The 23,123-nt window shown below is 36.4% G+C and overlaps 1 protein-coding gene and 1 long non-coding RNA gene across 4 annotated transcripts; both read right to left on the bottom strand.

Moving 5' to 3' along the window:
• Positions 1–1,906: 1,906 nt before the first annotated feature.
• LOC125493353 (uncharacterized) lies at positions 1,907–3,119 on the bottom strand. 2 transcript variants are annotated; one of them, XR_007269906.2, is made up of 2 exons: positions 2,264–3,119; positions 1,907–2,174 (listed from the first exon to the last, which is right to left on the bottom strand). It is a non-coding gene; the product is annotated as an uncharacterized LOC125493353 (long non-coding RNA). The 2 variants fall into 2 exon arrangements; XR_008967662.1 differs by having other exon boundaries at positions 1,907–2,161.
• A 2,534-nt stretch (positions 3,120–5,653) lies between these two features.
• LOC104902824 (switch 2) lies at positions 5,654–22,900 on the bottom strand. 2 transcript variants are annotated; one of them, XM_010690731.4, is made up of 8 exons: positions 22,324–22,890; positions 21,483–21,589; positions 13,515–14,433; positions 11,610–11,857; positions 10,550–10,676; positions 10,200–10,475; positions 9,868–10,093; positions 5,654–6,185 (listed from the first exon to the last, which is right to left on the bottom strand). In XM_010690731.4, exons 1-8 carry the CDS (start codon positions 22,771–22,773, stop codon positions 5,884–5,886), a joined length of 2,655 nt encoding a protein of 884 aa, XP_010689033.2. In that variant the 5' UTR covers positions 22,774–22,890; the 3' UTR covers positions 5,654–5,883. The 2 variants fall into 2 exon arrangements, with proteins under 2 accessions (XP_010689033.2, XP_057247685.1); XM_057391702.1 differs by lacking the exon at positions 5,654–6,185 and having other exon boundaries at positions 9,952–10,093; positions 10,176–10,475; positions 22,324–22,900.
• Between the last annotated feature and the right edge of the window lie 223 nt (positions 22,901–23,123).

The following is a 23,123-nucleotide window of genomic DNA, read 5'->3' as shown; positions in this document are numbered from 1 at the left end:
AGGACTTCAAACATGCACCAAAGCATCTCATTTCGGGTTAGGGCCCAAACAAGACAATATCTACTAATGGGCTCCTGCACACATAAGGGTGTTATATCAAATCACTCTTGGACTTGATAGAAGGTGGTGGTGGTGGTGGAGTCTCCTCCCGTTCTTCCTCGTTTGTCAGCTTTTTCTCTCAGCATGTTGATCCCTTTGTCTTGTTCCCCAAGACGAGAGTTAATCAGTTAGGGCTGAGCCATGACTGCATCAAGTTGTTAAGAAGTGTCTCCTGTCTCGGATGATGATTCAAGAGTTTCATAAGATTCGTCTGAGAAAGTGAGAATTCGTTTGACGAGTCTGGAGTAGGTTGACCTTTTTTCCTCTCTATTGGTCATTCCTAATTTATAACCTCACGACCTTTCTTGAACAGAAATAGAGTGACCTTGTAATTTTAAGAAATGATTTTTTTTTTTTGAAAATGAGAAATGAAAATGGAAACGAGAAATGTAAATGGAAATGAGAAATGAAAATAGGAAATGAAAATAGGACATGGGAAATGGAAATATATATAGAAATGGGAAAATGTATGAGCTTTGAATTAAGTAGTATGGGCCTAATTATATGCACGTATGGAATGGGTTGGACTGGACTATACTATTCAAGCACATTAGACTCGATGACTGGGCTTTCTATGTTGACAAGGAAGGCTAGATTCACTAGACTTGATGGGTTACCCATATGGACTTAGGGGCACCAGACTTGATGGTTTTAGGTTACTATTATATGGATCTAAGACGGACTATCTTCGCTAGTAGACTTAAAGGCTTTGGGCTATTATGGACTCAGGGTGGACTAGCTTCGCTAGACTCGAGGATTTGGGCTGCTATAATGTAAGTTAGGAGTAACTTCGTTAAACTGGAAGGATGTCTTTATGGTCTTAAGGATGACTAGCTTCGCTAGGTTCAATAGGTGCCATTATGGTCTTAAAAGGTAAATAACCTCGTTAAACTCAAAGGGTGTCATTATGGTCTTAAAGATGACTAGCTTTGCTAGGTCTAAAGGGTGTCATTATGGTTTTAAAGGTTGAGTAGATTCGCTAAACTCCAAGAGTGCCTGTATGGTCTTAAGGATAACTAGATTGGCTAGTTTAAATGGGTGTCGTTATGGTCTTAAAGGTGAGTAGTCTCGCTAAACTCAAAGGGTGTATGTTGTTATGGTCTTAGGGATGACTAGTTTTGCTAGGTCTAAAAGGTGTCATTATGGTCTTAAAGGGTGGGTAGGTTCGCTAATCTCAGGATTTGCCTATGTGGTTTTTAAGAAGTGCTAGCAAAGAGGTTTAGAGTTTTAGAATTTGGACTTTGTCCTATATGGGTAGTGGTGTCAGAAACAGATCTGACCGCTGGGTCAACCTGATTCTGACTTGACTTGAACCTGGTTCGACCTGTGAGGGTCAATCCCCAAACCTGACCGAAACCTGACCTGGTATTACCCAGACCTGACCGTCACCCGACAAGATTATATCCTGACCTGTTCAGACAGACCTGCTCTCAAACCCGAACCCGTCCGTAATCAACAAGATATTATTAAAATTCAATAAATTTTTTTATATCTACAAAATCATTTAAATATGTTAATTTATAAAACTTATTATATTTAATAATTAAATAAATAAAAATAAAAATTATATTTAATTTAAGAATTTTGAATATCATGTACTTGTTTATATTTTCATTTAATTACCCAATGTCCTCATTTTCAAATAATATTAAAAAATATATGGTTTTACTCCAAATTTATAATCCACTTTAGTATTCTACCAAAATTTCCCCATTTTTTCTACCAAATTATCTCATTTAATATTCTACCAAATTTGCTACCAAATAATATCTCAAATTCTCATAACCCTATACTAAAGAACAACATATGAATATGAAATTCATTCTTATTGAAGTAAACGTTAAAGCATATACAATGAACTAAAAGTTACAGCAAATTTGAATTGATTTTTTAACTTTACATCCAGAAAATTAAATAATGAATCTACAATAAAGTAATTTACAGAAATTTTGGGCAAAAAAGAAAAAAACAATTCAGTGCTTGAAATTGCATCTTCATTCTTCACTTAAAAATTTGCAAGAAAGATGTTTCTTCAACTTCTAGCTCAAATCTTCTACATAACCTGCTCTTTAGATCTGGAAAATTAGAAAAAAATAAAGAAAGACAAAATTCTCAAAACCAAAGTTGATACTCCATAATTAACGAGAGCTAAAGAGTAACTTACCATCCAACAACAATGAAGCAGGCAACAACAATGAAGCAGGCAACAACAATGAAGCAGGAAGGGAAGAAAAATCAAAATCGATACATCTCCCTGTTTGCCCTTACCTACGGTGGTTCCTCGGACCTACCACCAGTCGCTAAGCCGCGATTCGTTTGGTCGTCAGAGCTGTGGCAGGTCTTGCTCGTTGTCGGTTGTGCGTTGTGAATTTTCTCTCTCCCCTGTTCTTGTCCGATGTTGCTGCTCTGTCGTTGCTACCGCTAGATGTCGGTGCTTATGCCTCCGTCGGTGATGCGCCATCTTGAACTCGTTGATGCCCTGCTTTGGCGTCTTTTTTTCGATCTTGACATCTTGTATTGTGGTGCATTGAGACTCATATCAGTCAAGTGCAAATGCAAATGTAAGCTTTAAAATTAAATTGCTAAGAAATAAAGAGATCCAGAAGAAGCAAACGAGCACAAAGTTCATCATATAACCATAATTTACACCATCTTAAACTCGACTTTACAGACGAAAAAATACTACATTTGAGATGATAACATGAGTTGAGAGAAGTATGAACTAGGAAGGGAGGTTGGGCAGGAAATATGGGTTTGGAGAGATATGAGGGAAAAGGTGATAGGTTAGAAGACGATCCAACGGTTTAGCTTCTTTTGTGGTTTGTATCCAACGATTAATATTGATGATCCATGTGCTTTGTATTGTTTTCTTATGTGCATTTTAATCATCTAATGGTTCAGATTTTGCCTATTACATGGTTTTGGATTTAGCCTTAAGAAAATCAATAATCCTACCAACAACTAAACCCCAAATCTCATACTCTACAACAACATTTTCAAATAATAATCATAATTATCTAAAGTAATAATTAAAATTTTCATAATCTATATTATTTGTTTAACCGAAATTTGCTCGTGTCAATTATCTCATTGTCTCATTTTTTTGGCGAATTGATTAGGGAATGACAAAGAGCATAAACACTAATCGATTATAGACTTATAGTTATACTAGTTATACTGTTCTAAGGTCATTACTTATGAAACTAAACTTCTTGAAAAATTACTTATACAACTGTTACTTACTCAATTAATGTTTTGATTATAGTTATTTACGTGAACTATAGTATAGCAGTATGCTTCATATCAAGATCTTGTGAACAAGCAACAATATTTAATCGGTTAAGATCTTGTTAAAATGCAAAAAGAATAGTAATTTAACAAACCTCCCTATATATTATAGTAAACTATGTTCCCGAAATCATTGAATTCAATGTCTCCTATTAAGTCAAGCTCTACAACTCTATGGTGATTTATTTGTTAAGTCATTATTCTTATAGTGTTACGTATGCAAATGTCACTCAATTATGTAATTGTTTGATTATAACATCTATTTAGTAAACATATAATGTAACGGGATAACTTATATATATGAACTTTATTGAGTTGATAGTGATTGTTTGCTATATTATCATCATAAAGATGATGAACTTAAATGGAATATATTGTTATCTGGAACTATCAACTTTCATTCATACATTCATTATATTGATCTTATCTAATAATAAATTGTTTTGATTCAACTATATAGTAACTAGCAAGTACTTGTTAACTAATTTACCTATGGTTGTTACTTGTCAACAATTAACTTATTGATTTTAGTTTTAAATAAGTTATAGTTAGCTTTTATAAGCGAAAATGATTTGGGGGTATAATTTATTATCATTATTATTGTACAACATATGAACACTCGTTATAATCACTTATTTCAATCCAAATACATGTTTTGGTTTCAAAATGCATTTAACATAATAAAGACTACTATCTAAAATAGTGTACTATTATCTTGAATTAGATAAAATAGTGTACTATTATCTTGAATTAGATAAAATAGTGTACTATTCTCTTAAATTAGCTTATAATCTATATTGATACATTCATTATATATTTAGGCCTCATATGAGCCGTCGTTGTAAACATATGAATGTATGATTGTCATTTATTATAGTATTATAACATATTAAGAGTCGTTTTACTAATTTATAATCAATAGAGTATTAGATTGGTTTTACAATTATTTTGATATCAATATTATTTTAAAATGATTCAACATATTAGTATTCATATTGTTATTGTTATTGTTAGTATTCCTGTTTTTATTTGTATTACTATTGCTATTGTTAGCCTTGTTACTAGAACTGTTATTATTTGTATTTTTACCTATTATCATTGTCGCTTTATGCTTATTAGTATTATATATTATTCTCATTACCATCATAGCTATTTACAAACTTATACATCAATCATAATGCTTATAATAATATATCATTTATATCAAGTTTGGAATTGATCGTCTACTCGTTATTATTGTCGTTGGTTATAATATATAATATTAAAAACATATGAAAAGTCGTTCTACTCCTTTACTCATTAGAGGGGTTTTACACATTTGATTATTCGAAATAAGAGTTGACTAAGAGAATACACTAAACATCACGGTAATCAATATAGTTATCGCACACACACATAGTATATATATGTCGATCTTAATACTTTTATTAATATGATTCGTTTACAAAATCCATAACAAAATCAAGATGGCCCGATCAGGAGTTACCCGAAGTTGGAATTGACGTTCAATAGTGAATGGACCCGTGTTTCACAATGATCGAACTAAGGTCATTACTAATTCAACCCGAGTGCATTTGACTTAACGCAACCGTACATGAAACCTAAATACGACCTGTGCAAACCCGGCAAAAAAATGTCAATGAGTGATCATATCCGGGAATTGATCGACTTGTAAATGGAACGCTCGGACCTGTCCGGCACTCGGGAATCCAATGATTCAAATGTGTTCGACCCAGTTGAACAAAACCTGACCAATCTTGATCTAGGGCACTAACAATCAGAATTCTGACTTGTCCGGGTTTGACCTGGTTCACCGTGGGTATACCCAGAACCTGTTCGAGAACCTGTTTTGACACCACTATATATGGGTTTAGAATTAGACTTGACTAGACTTAGGATGTAGTTGGACCTTATATGGACCTCACTTTAAACTTAGTCCTATATTGGCTTGACGTTAGACTTTGAGATGTACATGAACTTGACATTGAAAATGAATTAGGTTTAAACTTAGATTGAAATGGATTGTGATTAGACTTGGACTTGGATTGACGTACACTAGAATTCACATAATGATGCAAATGGACTTAGATTTTGACATGAACTAGACATAAATGAACCTAAGATAGACCCTAATGAATGCATGGACTCAATGGGCGTAATGTGGATGCATGATAACTAATTACGTTCACTCTTATTGATCTTTTGTTTATATGCAGTGCACCAATTCAGCATTTTAAAATCTATATAATTTGATTTGATGAAAACATATACCAAAACATAACTACATAAAACTTCCAGTGCATTTTTACACGGAGTATAAAAACTAGTTTTTGTTATATACATTGGATGAATTTATGTAAACAATTCTTGTAGAAAAAGAATTATGTACACAAGTAGCAGAAGATAGTATGTTTAGCAAAAATTATGCACAATATATACACAACTGTAATATTAATTAGAGAAATATGCAGATTGGAATCAAACACTGGATATCTTCTACTTTCTCCTCTTGTAGTCACGAAGCACTTCCTCTCGATCAAAAGGAGCAGCGGATATTACCCACCTACTGAATTTAATTTCTGTCATACCCATGAACTGAGCAATTAGACTAAATTGCCTCCTTTTATTTTCTCTAGGTGAAGACTTCTTCTGTGAACCACTGCCCAAATCTTTGGCTTCTATAGGATGGATATGAGGCTCCTTCAAATCATTACAGGGAGATACCCCGTCAGTTTTAATGAGACTAGTTCCAGTTCCAAAGTTAACTATGTGTTCGTTGCGATGCGAATACAAGATACCTGCAACAAAGATGAACTTGTAATTGATATCCTACATAGTAAATACAAGGGGGGCATGGATCTGCAGTTCACATTAACCTCCTTGAAAGAATAGCTAGATCAATATATCCGCTGAAAAAACATCCTTGTTCTTCAATGCCGCAAATGCAAAACTAATACACTATGTTAATCTTGACCCTTAATTTCACCCAAATACCCTTCACACTTCACAGGTCCTTGACAACCGACATAGTATGGAGGCCTCAGAGTTGACCGTCAATTTGGACCCAATTTCTGGAAATTTTTCATAAAATAACCAAATCTGGTACTTACATGCACCAATATGGCTCCATCCGACAGAAGTACCCATGTCCGAGTAACATATGCGACACTTTTAACAAAAATTGTGTTTAAATTTAGTATGACCCCTGATTGAGATTTGAGAATCAAAAATTATGTTTTCTCCTCGTATTGAAGCCAACAACAAATGCCAACTCTTCACTAATATACATCAGTAACCTCATGACAAAAAAAACTTGAGCGCAGCCTTTAGACACAGCTTTACTAAACAAGCTCAGAAATTAAGAAGAAATATCTAGGTTAGGAATAGTCTCAGATGAATTTTTCTATAAGAGGCAGAAACTAGGTGACAATACCAAGTGGTGGCATCAAATTATTTGTTCACCACCATCTATCACCATCCACATAAACCACCACCATATCCACCAAAACTACTACCAAAAACCACCACCATAGTCGGAAAAACCTACAGAAAAAAACGTGTTGATAGGTTGGCTGGTTGTGTAGAAGATTGAGCCAAAAGCTCCGGTAAAGTTTAGACCGAAACGAGAGTATTTTTTTTTTCATTTCATAATATTCAAGTTTGGTTTGTTAAAATGAAATCCTAGTAGATATACAAATTTTTTGGTCTCTTTTGTTCAATTTTTTTCTATAACATTGTTCTTTTTTTTTCTATAACATTGCTCTTTTCTAATTTGAAATATGTGTCCCTCTCTCACCATTTCTTTTGTTCCAATTTTGGTGAATTTTTGTTGAATTTGGTTATTCTTGAACAATGGTATGGTGCGGAACGGGTTGGCGGTGAAAGATAGTAGTGGTGAAGGTGTTTGGTGGTTAGTTAGTGATGGTGGTGGTGGCAGTGAAAGATTGTCAGTCTTGGTGGTTTAATCAACTAATAATTTGATTAAATTTCCCTATGCTTCTTGAATGCGATAATGGCCTGTTTGGATACAAACATTTCATTTGAAATGCTGTAATTGGGCCAATTTACATGTTTGGCAATTTAAAGTATTTGGAATTGGATTTGGGCCCAATTACCTACACATATTAAATATACCTCAGCCCATATCATTTGAAATCCATAGTAAATTACTGTCATTTGAAATCCAAACCTCACTCTTCATCCTCAAAACATCACGATAAAACTCGTTACTCATTTTCTCTCTCTTCCATTGGAGATTTTTCGAGCTTTCTCTCTCCTCGTTGTCTGGTTTCACGGTTCTTCGGTTTTCTCGTTTTGATTGTCTCCCTCAAGCTTTCTCTCTCTCAACACATCGCGAGCTTTCTCTCTCCTCCTACATTGCGAAATCTTATTTTTAAGGTTGTTTTCTCAATTCTTGATTTTTTTACCATGAATTTGCTGCGAGATTGTTTATGGTTGAGTTATAAATATTGTTTTAGGTTAGAATGTGTAATTGATTGAAATTTCGATTCTATATATTATTTATTTATATCTTGCGATTAATTAGGGTTTTTTTAGTCTTTGCAATTGTAATTGAGTATATGGCTTATGCATCATCTCTCTGTAGAGCAAGTTTATAGACATGTGGAGAAGCTAAATTTTTATGTCTGCCATGGAATGTTGACATTGACAATTTTTTGTTAGTGCTACAGTAGTCACTAATGATAGAAGAAGTTTGTTAGTGCTACAGTAGTCACTAATGATACAGATTTCATGATTTCATCACATTACACCTCAAAGGGTATGAGATATTTTCTTGTGTTTGTGGGTTCCTACTTCCTATCACTGTCTTCGATTGGTGATCACTCATTCACTTTGTGTGTGCTTTGTTGCTTCCAATTGTTAAACGTCTTAAAAGTTCTGGTGGTGATGTATGTAGATCTTTAAAATAGGCAACAGTACAAGTTAGATGTTTTCCTAACGCAAAATCGATCACGAATAATCCGACTAAAATTATGCACCTAGGAGCATGAGGTTGCAATTTGCAACATGTATTTGATGAATGTTCTTTTCATCATGCCCGCATGTTTTAGTTTTATCAATAATGTAGTAATATCGTCTTTATATTTTCCTATTGTGAACTGTATATATTTATAAAGACGAGATGATAATTTAATTTTGAAACTATTGATTCTTTTACTTCACAAGTATGTGATGTGATCTGGAGTGAATGATGCACATCATGTTCTTGGGTGTAGGATCAATTTTTTCCCCCTTTCTTAGGTTGTTTAAATTAAGCTTTTATGATATTGGCAGGTACCTAATGGTTTTGGAAGTGCATCATCTGTTATTCATCAACTATATGTTATTATGTGGTTTTGCATCATCTGCAATTTACATGATATGTTCTGTTTGAATAGGTTTTAAGGTTGCAACTTTTATCTGGTATGAATAACAGCTACTAGATGCATAAATCTGTCCTCTGTTACAATGTTAAGACTACAACCTACAGGTGTTTGTACTTTGTAGAGATGCTAAAAGCGGACACTCCTTAATTAGTCCATTAGAGAACCTTGGAATAGTGGTGATTAGATCTTCATTTTACTGCTCTTCTTGTCAGCTTGTGGCGAAAATCTGACTTGGGGAAGTAGACTATATCTAATTTTGGTTCTCTGATTCAGGGTTTGAATCGTCGTTTAAAGTCCTTGAGACATTCCTTTTAAGCTAACCTCATCTTCAATGAGCTGAGGACTCCTACACCAGCTTCTGCATAGAGCTCTTACATACTGATGTTGCTTACAACTGCAATCTAGCGTTCTTGGGCTTTCGGGTCAACAGGTGCTTCAAGCTGTCAAGAGGTTTATGAATGGGCCGGTGAATGAGTTCGATATGTTAAAACATCTACCGGAGGAGCAAAAGTTAGACTGGATTTTATTATTTATTAGTGATTAGTAGTTCTATTTTGTTGGTTGTAGGATCGAATTACAATTCCAAACTTTAACTTGGTTTGCCAAACAGTATTTGAATTTGAAATTCAACATTTGAAATTCTATGAATTCCCAAATAACTTATTGGAATTTGAAATTCCAAATTTGAAATTCTTAAGTTTCCCAAAGGACCCAAACACTAGACTTGGAATTGAATTCCGGAAATTGGAATTCCGAAATTGAAATGTACTGTTTGAAATGAAATATGGGTATCCAAACGCAACCTAATATGCATTTAATCTCTGTTCCTCTTGAAAAAAAACGGACGAAGTTTATGTTATTTATAGTTTCCAAGCAGCGAATTGAATACACTAATATACCAAACTATAACGTTTATTGGAATTTTACCAGTCCGATGTTCTTTAATATGGAACTTTAGTGGTCTCCAATTTGTTCTGATTCACTCTTGAACCGATGAACCCCCTACTTACACCATGTAGATAGCTTATTCAAATATGCCTACAACATGCAATATCTAAATATAAGAAGTGTATACAAAATGTGAAAGACTTACCCAACTCTTCAAGCAGTGGTGGCTTTTTAGATTTTAACACAGAAGATCCACTTGCTTTTGTTGGTGGGACAAAATGTACCCCAAGATTATTCACGTTCTTTGGATCCATAGATTCATGTCCATGCTTGTCATGCAATTCAATTATGTCACTGGTGAACAATTTGTCAGAAAGATCTCGAAACAGATTACCTATTCCAAAAAGCTCACCCTGAAATTGTTTGTTGTCCTGAAGAAGGGGAAAGCAATGAACACAGTGATAATTTGGCTTCAGGGATCGGGAAAAACCAAAAAAGAGGCTGTATATTTACAAGTTAATGTGAATTTTTCTCCACCTGAACGCCTTCAAAATACCGCTTTTCCATCTTCCCAGAAACAGCAATGTTTGATAACTGTTGTTTGTACACTTGACGAGTATATACTAATTCCTCAAGAGAGCCAGCAGCAATAAGACGGAAAACGGTTACATGCCTCTTCTGGCCCAAACGAAATGATCTATCTTGGGCCTGCAGATCATGTGATGGGTTCCAGTTTGGATCAAATATCACTACACGATTAGCGCTTACTAGATTTAACCCAAGTCCACCAGCTCGAGTTGAAACAAGAAAGACCTACAAGGACATTTAGCAGGTTAAATTTCCGCAGCGATAACTAGCTTTTGCAGGTCAATAATTTCATTTAGTACCTGCTTGCTGGGACTTGAGTTGAAGTCATTAACAAGAGACTGGCGCGATCCTGTCGGCGTAGACCCATCGAGTCTTAAAAAGGAATAACCTTTGCGCGTAAGAAACTTTTCCAGGATATCTAGCATCCTGCCAAAATGATCAATATACGAATTAAAAGCCAGAACAAGCATCAAAATGAACTTATCCAACTTCAATACATAACAACTTCAGCAACAAAAACCACATCAGTACTGCCTCACCCAATGTGATCGCTCTCTAATGGGTGCATTCAAGCAGCTTTAACATAACCAGTCAAGACACAACATAACAAGGTATAAATAAATCACATGTAAAAAGAAATTTGGTAGGAAACAACCATATAAATATGATTTTTTTTTTTCCGTAAAACTACCAGCTCCCACTCTTCATTCTCGTTGCTAACTAAGTGCAATTGTGTTTTACCAATTGATGTGCGTTTAGTTTAAAGAAGCAATTCATTTGCAGAGAAAGACAGAGAGTGTGAAGAATGAGTTATATAGAGTTTTTGATGTGTGGAGAGGGTTGAATGATAATAGACAGGGTAGGTAATTGACATGGGGGGGGGGGGGGGGATACAGAACAAAGGAGACAACTTGGTTTTCAGAGGGCCATAGAGAAAAATTTGGAAGGGAACCATTAGTTGTAGAGGTACCATGACTAAAAGAAATTATAAGGTAGCTTTGTGCGCAAAAAAGAGATATTTACAAGGTATTTCTTGGCAAATTTTTCTATATAATATTGAGTAGTGTGTGCATCTCCACGAGAAAATGATATCAGACTTACACTTTCAAGATTTTCCAGTTTAACCTTTAATTATACAAGATCAATTCACACTCTCCACAACAGAGCACAAAATAATTAAACCATGAACCTAGGCCTGATAGAAACTATAGTAATAAAACCAGATGCAAGGGACAATAAGGTGCAATGAAACTCGGAAAGACTCCAAAGATCACTATAGTTAAGCAACTAAGTATAGCATTGAGGAAGCAGAAAATAACAAAGGGACAAGCATGATAATTATCAAGATATTGATCCAACCTGACAGAATGACTGAACAAAAGAACTTTGTCACCGTGCGACAGCCATGATGCCATCAGTCTTTCAAGGGCTCTCATTTTCCCACAATCCTTGGCATCACTAAGGCCCATAAAGTTTTCATTTTGAGTACCCCCACCTACCAAATCGATATCAAAACCAAAAACTTCTTTGGCCAAGTCAGCATCCTTCTTTTGTTTCTCCTGGTCATCTTTTGGGTTTGGCTTAATAAGCTCCAGATGATTGCTTATCTGCCACAGACAGCACCAGAATCAAATACAAGGAACAAATTTTTTTGGTCAAGCTTGATTGTCAAACATGAAAAAAGAAAATTTTCCCATATACATTCATTATTCAATTCATTATTAAATTCATTATAAAGTCTCATCGACTCTTGAAAGAGCTAAAATGCTCCAGTACTTGGAACTCCTAAGAACCATTCAGAATCAGAAGAATTTGTAGTGATAAAACTTGCATAATACAGTAAAATGACACAGTAACCCATATTGTCAATATTGAGCATTTAGAAGCTGGTAAGTGAAGCAGATAGGGGGACATTGAAGCAATAAAGAATCCAGAAGGTTGCTCTTCATTTAGCTTGAACATATTCGACACTAGTAAGAACAAAAGTACCAGATTAGGTAGGAGTCATATCTTTAATGCAACGACTTCACTGACAAGGAGAATCCACTTCATATTGTTTTTGACTGGCATTCTCCAAAAACATAAAAAACCAACTTTTACAGTGAGGTAGAAAACAAAGGCCCCCAAAATCCCTAACCATTTCACCTTTATTCTGATCAATAAGCTCTGGCAGTGGGAGGCTGGGAGCAGCAACCTTGTAGATTGGAGTGAGAGGAAAACAATAATATGGTAATCAGACATATGCGAGTAGGGAGCCAAGTCACAGCAACCCAAGCAAGATAAGCTCAAATTCTAGTTTCAAGGAAGAATGTATGATTTGTAGTAGATATCAGGAGAAGTTTGACAAAGTGATGCCCAAGTCTATCGTACTAATGCAGAAGGAAATGGCGAGGGGGTTGGGGCCTTGGCGGTGATAGGTTAGCAAGAAGACAATTTTCATGCTATAGGTAAATGGATCACGGGTATATGTTAAAGAAGGTCGAGAGTTTAGTAGATAGTGTGGTCTGATATACTTGTGAAGAATCTTAAAAGCAGACTTCTCTAACTCCTTTATGTTTAATTGTTTTATTAATATCCACCAATAATAAGAAAGAAAATAACATCCAGTCAGAGAAGGGTCTCCTAATATTTTATTTGTACTGAAACATTGAGTCTAAATTAAATTATCACTCTGGACAGAACTCAGATCCGAACTGCTGATCCAAATATCCCTCTACCTCAAATCAGCAGACTCAAAATGAGAGGAAGGAAAGGAGAGACAAAAGGACACCTAGCTGCCCCATACAAGAGAGAGGAGAGTCAGGGAATCATCGAGTACCCAAACAAGAATGGCCAATTGTCTCTGCAGAAGATCACTAAAGCACCAATTGCCCAAACAACTCAACTTACCTAGTTACCCACAAATCATCCCACTCTGTTCAAGTGCAAGCTGGGTGTCTAGCTCAGATTTCGTACTTTGGAGATGAATGGTGTGCTTAATTGTGTCCAGGAAACATAGGCTGTAGTCTACATTAATTCAAAAAAGATTATCTTCGATAATTTTAGCCCTAAAAACAACAAATGAAGTAGAGTGAAATAATAAAAACCTAGAAAATTAAACTCCAATAGTATCCAAACTTGCAAGCATAATTGCATAATTATAAGGCATTGAAAAATAAAAACATTCTTTTTCTAAATTTCTTTGTCTTGGAGGGAATTGGTGGAGTTGGGAAACAAGCACATGCCAAAAATTCCATGATATACACAAAAATTTAGAAATTTAACCTGCTGAAGCTTGAGAATGCAGGGAAGAATAACGCAAATGGGGCACCAATTACAGCCATCAGGGCTATCTTTATGAAGATATTTCCATATGATTCCATCAGGTACTATCCTGTTATGACATTCCCCTTGAGTGAGCGGGCTTCCACATGAGCAAGGGAGGTCCTTGTTTATAAGGCATTGGATCTCTGGTTGCTGCAACATCCTCTTGTAGGCTCGTTTCTGCAATTCACTCAATTCACAAAAAACAATATTATCTTCTTTTCCCAACATAAGATTCCCAATGGTCTCCTCCTTTGTCCTCCTTAATAAGTATCTGCTAAGAAGTGCAACAAGATGCTGTTTACGCTCATCAGCAATCTGGACAAACCTTTCATGAGCACTGGACCTCTGTCCAAGTTTGAGAGGATCATCATAAAAATCACGGAAATGTTCTCGTGTACCCAAAGACCCTGGTACAACCCAGTCAAATAAATTGAAAAGCTCCATAATTTTATTCTGCATTACCGTCCCCGTTAGACCGAACCTTGTCTTAGTTTTTATGCTGAGGCATGCAGTATATAGTTTTGACTTCTCATTTTTCAGCCGATGTGCCTCATCAACTATTACAATGTCCCATGCAACCTCTGCAATGGTATTTCCATAAATTCTGAACGTATCAAAACTTGTTATCATTACCTCAACTTCCTGAACCTTCGCTTTATCAAGAATTAAGTCACGATTAGGACCATGACATATAGAAACAGAAAAATTAGCCCAAGTAGAGAATTCATTCTCCCAGTTCTCTAGAACTGATGCTGGACCCATTATCAACACAGGACCCTTCTGATTTCTCTCTGAAGCTGTAGACTTGCTGGATTCTCCATCTTTTCCAAACACAGCAGCTAAGAAGGCAATTGTTTGAATGGTCTTTCCCAATCCCCTATTTCCAAGCATACAAATTATGATGGAGCAAAGTGTTAAAAATGAATTTTAAAAAGAACATTACATAGCATGATAGTCAAGAGCAAATAAGATAAAAAAGAAACAAGAATGCTAAGCCAAAACAATTTGTTAAGAAAAAGATTCTATAACATAAGACTTGTCACAGTTTACAGTCGCAAGCAGCGAAGAAAATCGAGGATGCGGTCGCGTTCACGGTATTGGCTATGATGATGAGGACGCGGCTTGTAACGAATATGGCCTCAACTTCACATTTTTTAAGTTTAACAAGTATTCCTTCAACATAATATGACCAAACCTACCATATGCTTGGGTTATATATATGGCGAATGAATAATTACTTAATACATGAGAATTTTGTCCTATTGTTCATATCAATAAACGCCAAGTCATATACATTAACTAACTTGAAAGCCCATGTCACGTGCTTGGTTCTTCTACCTTCTTTGGTGTGTGCACATCGTTTTCTATAGCTGCAATGTATGTTTTCCTTTTCTCTGTTTTGGGCAATTATGACAAGGATGTAACGGGAAAAAAGGTTTTAACACATCGAGTTAGTGTTACGTAACGAACATCGCAGCGAGATGGCCGTGATTTACAGCGGCTGTACATAGCGGCATTTCGGGGAACGGCAAGTTCAAATCTGTTACATAATGGGCGTTATGTAACGGAATGGTGAAGTGTCTTTTCCATGGTCGCAAGCTCAAATATCTGAGCATTTGCTACAAACAGTTGCCGCCGAGTTCTGTAACATCCCTTCCATGATCATTTAGAGAACGGGATAGTTCAGTTCCCGCATGGCATGGGATACGGAAAGCGAATGTGTGAGAAACTGAGAGAGTTAGTGCGGGGTCACATCATATAACCCAAGGGGTACAAATCTATTTGTGGACTGCCTAAAAAGAAATACAGGAAATTTTTTTAAGACGAAGGAAGTAATTAATGCTTCGTGTGATGTCAAGAATCCAATGCTACTTTCGCTAATCTTATTTAACTTGATGTTATAGGAATAACCGAGGTACAAAAACGTAATTTAGATTGAGCAACAGGATAGCACTAACAACCATGACATCAAAGATGATAAATCATTCTACACCACAATCAATCACCTGTAGTATAATCAAAAAGATTATTTGAGTTCATTCAGTGAAATGTTTCCAAGTGGGCAATTAAACTTTTGATACAATTTTGAACTGTCTCTTTTTTGTTGTCAAATAGTGTCCCGTAAGTTGCCTACTAAATCAAGGGTCTACCAAAGCAACCTCTTTCATCTTTGCTTTTGTAGACATAAGACTATCAGGGTATCCTTGCAATTCACACAAGGTTAAAAAAAAAAAATGACACTCTTGTTGTGAATTAGCAAAGATGACAGATAACAAACAGTAGATTAATGGCATAAAATAAAGATTATGGGAGTGAGAAAGATGATTAGGAAGAACAAGTGAAGATATGATTGAATTGATGATTAAATCACCTAATACAACCTAGCCACACTTTCGAGAGGAATGCACTCTCCCCATAAAACTAACTGACTACTTTTTACCAATTTTGAACATGCCAATCCCTTCCTAATAATTCTCTTATTTATAACAGTACACCTCTCACTACCTCCTCAAGATACTCGTAACTGAATTATATTGCACTACCTGATATGCCTTCCCCCTAATATGGTTTCGTAACATTCTATCAGTGCACACCGCACAGCACGAGCCTTGTCAGAAGTAGTGGATCAATGGTACGGTATGATATTTGCAACCAGGAAAATGGTTGTTGTACACTAAAAAGAAAAGCTCTCCATCATAAGACGACACTTTACCCTTTTTTTTTTGGCTCAAGCTACTACCAAATATTCTTCTTTAATAAGCTTGAAAAATTATATTCTTACTCTCCAATAGGAACTTCGGCCTCTTCTATCAAGATAGAAGAATCATAGTGGACATTTGATCAATAGCAGCCAACAAACATCTTCACCAGGTCAGAAAGTCAGTTTCTATAACCATGACTTTGTCAAAGTCACTAGAAATTAAAACTGCAGAGCTTCTAGAAGAGCAATTAAATCACTAATTTAAAAAGTAATGTTACCAGTCAAAGTCATCTCCAAACTAGTTCCTGTCCTTTTCCATCATTGGCTAGGCTCAGCTCAACTCAATAAGCGGAAGGATCGAGCTCGAAATCTGGGCTCGGCTCGAGCACGAAACAAATAAAATTCGGCTAGGCTCGACAAAGTTCGCGAACTCTTTCGAAATTTACTAAGAACAATTCACCTATACACCTACTCTATAATTCACCTGTTCATGCAGCTACTGCATTCTAAGCAAAAATATGAAGATGAATATGAAAAGTTTGATTTGCCCACGTCACATGAAAGGAGGAAAAAAATAAAAGGAAAAGGAAAACTAAAATAGGAAAGAGAGGAGGAAGTCAGACATCAAAGGATGAAAAAACAAAGAAGAAAAACAAAAAACAAGGAAAACAGGAGATCAGAGTTACTATCTAGTCATCCAACTTGCCGGCTGCTGCTTGCCGCGAAGGACCACGCTGCTCGCCGGCAGTATGATGGAAGAGTAACAGTCATCAAGTGTGTAAAGTGTGAACCGTAGATTAGAGATTTAGGGTTGAAGTCGACGGCTGTGAATTGAAGCTGTTATTTTTTCCTATAGTTATTTTTGTTTGGTTTGTATATTTAAGTGGGCTGGAAATTTTTATTTGGTTGGTATTATTTAAGTGGGCTGGAAAATGGGCCTTATGTTTTTACAGTGGAATAGACTTAAGGGCTAAGTTGGATTAAAAATCAATGCATAAAATAGTACTTTAAAATTTTATCGAACATGTTTGTGAGCTTTCGAGCCAAACTCTAGTAGGCTTAGGCTCGGCTCGTTAAGGTCTCGAGCCGAATTCGAATAGTTTGCGAGCCACCTTGGCTCATTAGCACTCCTAGGCCTGATAATGACAAGTACACGACCATACTCCAACAGTTTTGTAACTTAAATGAACAGTTTTCAATCTACACGTATTGATGGTCATACAAGAATGAGTACACAAGAGTGGAAAACAAAAGCAGCAAGTGGATTGCCTACCTTATAAATCCCAATCAAGAAGTTCCATGTCAGATTTGTGGCTTCAGAGATGGAAGAGTGAGGAAACTACTTATTCTTATGTGATGCTAGCACACCACTTCGACTCATGTAATTTAGAAATTTTCCACTGGTTCCACCCCTTCCCATCAAAGATTCCATAAACCACACCACTTTCACGTGGTCAATAAGCTGAACTATTCTAATGTATCACCTTTCACCTGACTTTACCACACTAATCGTATAGTACTATAGTTGTATTTATTTTCCACTTTGATTCTGAGGATGATAAAACAACACTAGGTCTATTGAAATGGCAGACTTATGCATAGTGACTTCTTATAGGATATTAACGGCATGGCTTCCGAATTACTTTCTAATCATTTCAGTTTAAGGTAACTTAGAAATTATTCTCACCCAAAGTTAAGCACCTAGATCCATACACGCAAGTACAATATAAAATTTAGGATACTTTACATCAGATATTCAACATCTTATTTACCCTAAAATCTGCAGAGTAGATCTCAACCAACTACAGTTCCCTGATGATAAAAAAGAGGAAGAGGAAAAGAGTAACCAGGTGTAATAGACTAGCCTAGGAGGGCAAGGGTATTTTAGTAATATATTCTGGTTAATATGTTAGCTTGGAAAATAAGGCAAGTAGATTATAAATATAGGAGAGTAGGGGGGGAAGAGAATATGAAGAATATATTTGAGGGTTCATTTAAGAGGTTAGCTTTGGGAGTGTGTCAAGTCACTCGAAAACTTAATAAACTATCTTTTTCTTCTGTTATTATCCATTGCTATCAATCAAAAATTATCATCTTCTTCCTTTATTTTTCTGCTCAAATTATCAGTTCATCACAAATGGTATCAGAGCAGTTTGATTCAGGGAAGTTAAGTTGCTGATTTTTCGATTTCTCACACACACACACACACACAAAAAAAAAAAAAAAAAAAAAAAAGGGGAAGAATGCAGCAGATAAGAAATCTGATCAGTGAGGGGTACACAGAAATCATGAGGAACTTGACTTCATGGTATCCAGATCTGGAGAAATTATAACACATCCGGTATGAGCTTCAACTACCTCTATTTGATGGAAGAAATCCAGATGAATGGATTTGGGAGATGGAAGAGTACTTCCAACTTTTCTGGTTTAGCGAAGGGGAGAAGTTGAAGGATGCGTGTGTTGGTCTTAAGGATGACGCGTTGCGGTGGTTTGAAGCGGAGCACCGCCGACGACCTTTCTTCCGGTGGGAGGATTTGAAGGAGCAAGTGATGAGGCATTTTCCTTTAACACTGGAGTTTTCACACTAGAGCTTAGCAAGGCTTGTGAAAAATCAAACTCATCTTCAAGCTAAGGGTAGGACTGAATTTTCCACAGCGAGTTCTTATCTCAAAGAACACCTACAATCCCAACCACAAGGATTTCGGAAGCTATTAGTGGAAATGGAGCAACCTGAATGGGAGGAGAGGAAGGGACAGCCAACTCCGGTGGAGGAAGAGAAAGTGGTGGAGGAAACAAAGGAAACTCATACCACCATGGTTGCGTTTCAAGCTTCCGGCGAGGAAGAAAATGACGCGGAGGAAGAGGATTCTGCAAATGTGAAGAAAAGTGGACCTGGAGATAATCAAGGAGAGTTCGCTGTTAGTTGGTTGGGTGGTGGGTCTGGTCGACTTGTAGGAAACCAAACTCATGGACCATTTGAAAGAGGAGGTGCTCGAAATTGTGGTTCTGATGGAGGTCCGGGTATTTTGGCTGGGAATTGTAAGCGGGGTGATGGAACCACCTCTTGCGGTGGCCAGAACGAAGAGGGAAAAAGTTTCATAAAAGGTGGATTAGAGGCAAGCGGGTCGGGCGGAGAACCCGGAGACTTTTCGGGTAAAAATATTGGAGATGGTTCAAAGTTCTTTGCCGGAGAAAGTTTTGGTGGTGAAGCAAGGTGGCTATGGCAGTGGGACTCTTTGCATATAATTCAAGAAGATGACCATGAGAGAAGAAGAAGGGTTGGGATTCATGCTGGCTTGTAGAAGAAGGCACTAGAAGAAGATGCTTTTAGTAAGGGCATTCTGGTAAATGGTGTCCCTCATGATGTAAAATGGGGGTTCAAATATTGGGTGGATAGCTTGGTATTAGAAGTAGGCCATCCAAAATTGGGCCCAAACTTATCATTTGTGATTGGGCTGGAGATTGGAGATTGGTGGAGTGCAAAAACCAGGGATATTTGATGTGAAAGGTTTTGTGGGTTTATTATAAAATGGGTTGGGTTGAAAATCAGATCTTATGCAGAAAGTCCCAGTGCCATAGCCATTTTTCTATTCCCAGCCCACACTCGTATCACCCCTTATTCCCATTTCAACCTAACCCAATTTTCTTTGAACCCACCCAATACAATATTTTTAACCCGGTATTTGATTACTCCTTTTGTTTTACTTATCCCAGTCCAAACCCCTATACCTCACAGCCCCCATCTGACTTTAACCCCAAAACCTCCTTTCCACCTGACCCCTTAACACATGTCATAAAACCTAAACCCAACCCCACTAAACTGAAACAACCCCACTCTTGTTTCAATACCTTCAAACACCCCCTAAATCAATACCCACTTTCATATTTTTCCAGTATACTCAAGAGACATACGAGCAGGCCAGATTATGACTATACTACTTCAAGGCCCTTTCGGTCCACTTGTTGTTCCAAACTGCAACAACACTGCCGACGGGAAGATGACGCGAATTACAAGATTTACGACCCACCTTGAGGACAAGGTGGAAGTTTGGCGCGCCGGTATTGTAATAGACTAGCCTAGGAGGGCAATGGTATTTTAGTAATATACTCTAGTTAATATGTTAGCTTGGAAAATAAGGCAAGTAGATTATAAATATAGGAGAGTAGGGGGAGAAGAGGATATGAAGAATATATTTGAGGGATCATTTTAGAGGTTAGCTTTGGCCTTTGGGAGTGTGTCAAGTCACTCGAAAACTTGATAAACTATATTTTTCTTCTGTTATTTTCCATTGCTATCAATCAAAAATCATCATCTTCTTCCTTTATTTTTCTGCTCAAATTATCATTTCATCACACTAGGCTAAACCAGATTAGGGGGAGAAATAAAAAGAAAAGTGGAAAAGTAGCTGAGGAGATCACAACCTTCGACCAGAGATTAGTCCACTTCATGATACAGTAAAAATTATAAGGAAACAAGGCCCGGAAAAACATACAAGACACCAAGATACTCAGTACATAGTACTATAGACATACAAGGTATCAATGAAAGCATTACTATTTGATTTACACTATCTAGAAGGCACTGCTCCACCCACAAGATATTAGGCCATAACGTCACCCCAACACCTCTAATGAGACTTCGGCCTAGGGAACACAATGGTAGTTGTTTACAGCTTTATTGTTCAGGCTCTTTCAGCCTTACCCCTACTCTTAAAATTGTTCTCTTCGGCCCTTGACCCTAAGGCAACAAGGTACCACAATACCATCATTAATAATTTACTAAGGAAGCTAAAGCAGAAAGGCATTATTACTTCTATCTCTATTTTATGTGTGAACTCCTGACCCTTTGATGTCCACCCTTAATTACCTAAATACTCCCAAATACCAACAAATATTACAAATCTCTATTATATATGTCAAAGAAATGGGGGACACCTAAAAATAAAATATAAAATAAGAAAAAACAAAGGCTAAGTACCTACTTTAATTAAACAAAAAAAATTTAAGATCACTGTATCTATCTTTGTTATATATGAAGAATTTTATATGTTTTCGCACGCGCATCGCGTGCATATAAGACTAGTTTTCTATGCCAAGTCTTCAAACTAATTAACGATTTATCCAAACATAGTCTACTAATAAACAAAGTGTCTAAAACTAGTCTGATTACTTATGAACACTAAAAAAAAAAATTCTGTGAAGTATTCAGCAATATGTGCACTCACATGTCGTCTCCAAGAATGCCTCCATGGTTATTTCTGTAGAGTTGGTATAGGAATTTAACTCCTACCCTTTGGTGCTCCAGAAGCCTACAATTGATGGATGCAGGGACCTGCAACACAATATTCTTCTTAGAATTTAAACCAAATAAGAAATTTAGTAGGCAGTAAGTAAATCAGTAATACAAATCTTGCTTTGAAGAGAAGCATCATCTGCCCATGTAATGAAGTGATATAGTTTGGACTGAATTTAAGAAACTAATTAAGAAAATAAAATTGAACTTTTCTGGAAATCACTAAAATAAAGTGATAACTACAAGCTCTTGAGGGGCTTGTTCTCTCCCATATATCAAACTAAACTGTGTAACAATTTTCAGCATAGTTTATATCTCCCACAAAAATGCTCTATTTGTTGGATTATAATTCCCTTTCTCTATCTCTCCTCTAACTAACTATCTTAGGTTCCTCCTCAAGTTACTACTAACTGAGGGCTTGTTCTCTCCCATATATCAAACTAAACTGTGTAACAATTTTCAGCATAGTTTATATCTCCCACAAAAATGCTCTATTTGTTGGATTATAATTCCCTTTCTCTATCTCTCCTCTAACTAACTATCTTAGGTTCCTCCTCAAGTTACTACTAACTGAGTCATGATGCTTCTGCCTAAAGTAGCCTTCCCATCATCAATTCATTACAGTCCATTATCTTTATATAAATAGACATAATGTGTCCTGAAAAAACAGTAACAAGTATTTAGATGTTTGTGTAGTGCTTACACTTAAGAAACCCTAACAAACAACAATACAAAATTTTGAAAAAAAACAAGGTAATTAAGTAACCAATCACCTGAATCACCGGAATTTCACCGGGAGACGACAAAACAAGCGGCACATAAGGCCCAGTTTCACCCAATTGAAAAACATCCAATCTGGGTTTCACAAACCCTCGTTGTTTAATCTCGTCCTCTTCCTCTTTCTTTTCATCTTCACCATCTTCATCTCTAAAACTTCGGTTTGTTTCTTCCTTCAGTAATTCATTCGTGCGGTATTCGCCGTCTCTGGGACGCTGCTGTTGTTGTTGCTGGGGTGGATTATTGGAGCGCAACTTGAGTGGAGGTGAGAAAGGGTGTTGTAGGCGAAGAAGTTGCTGAGAAATGGAAATTTTGGGGGGAATTCTTCGGGGTTTTTGAGAAGGGTTAAAATTGATGGGATCAGAGATTGTTGAAGAAGAAGTAGTGGGTGGAATTGGAACGTTGGAACAGTGTTTTAGAGTTTCTTTCAAAGTGTTCAACGACATGGTATCTGATGTGAAAGGAAGTGCTGTGTTTTGAGCAACTGTTTTTCAATTAATGGGGAACGAAAATTGTGCCAACATTGCAACTTGCAAATGCATCATTACTTACAATCTTTTTTAAAAAAAAAACTCATCCTACTCTCATTTTGATTTTCTTCCTATAAAAACTATCTCCTCCTAATCTTTTACCAACCATATTCCTTAACTATGAATAAGAAGAAAAAAATTATCCCAACTGTTGTGAATCAAAAGGAAATAGAAAGATCATACAATGAAAGACAGTAGACAAATGGTTGATTTCTTCCCGTTGTGTGCTTTGCTACTTATGGCAAATGTCATATTTATACTACAAG

The sequence above is a fragment of the Beta vulgaris genome, chromosome 9, assembly GCF_026745355.1.
Source record: "Beta vulgaris subsp. vulgaris cultivar EL10 chromosome 9, EL10.2, whole genome shotgun sequence".
Taxonomy (NCBI): domain Eukaryota; kingdom Viridiplantae; phylum Streptophyta; class Magnoliopsida; order Caryophyllales; family Amaranthaceae; genus Beta; species Beta vulgaris.
This window is presented reverse-complemented; position numbering and strand designations above follow the sequence as displayed.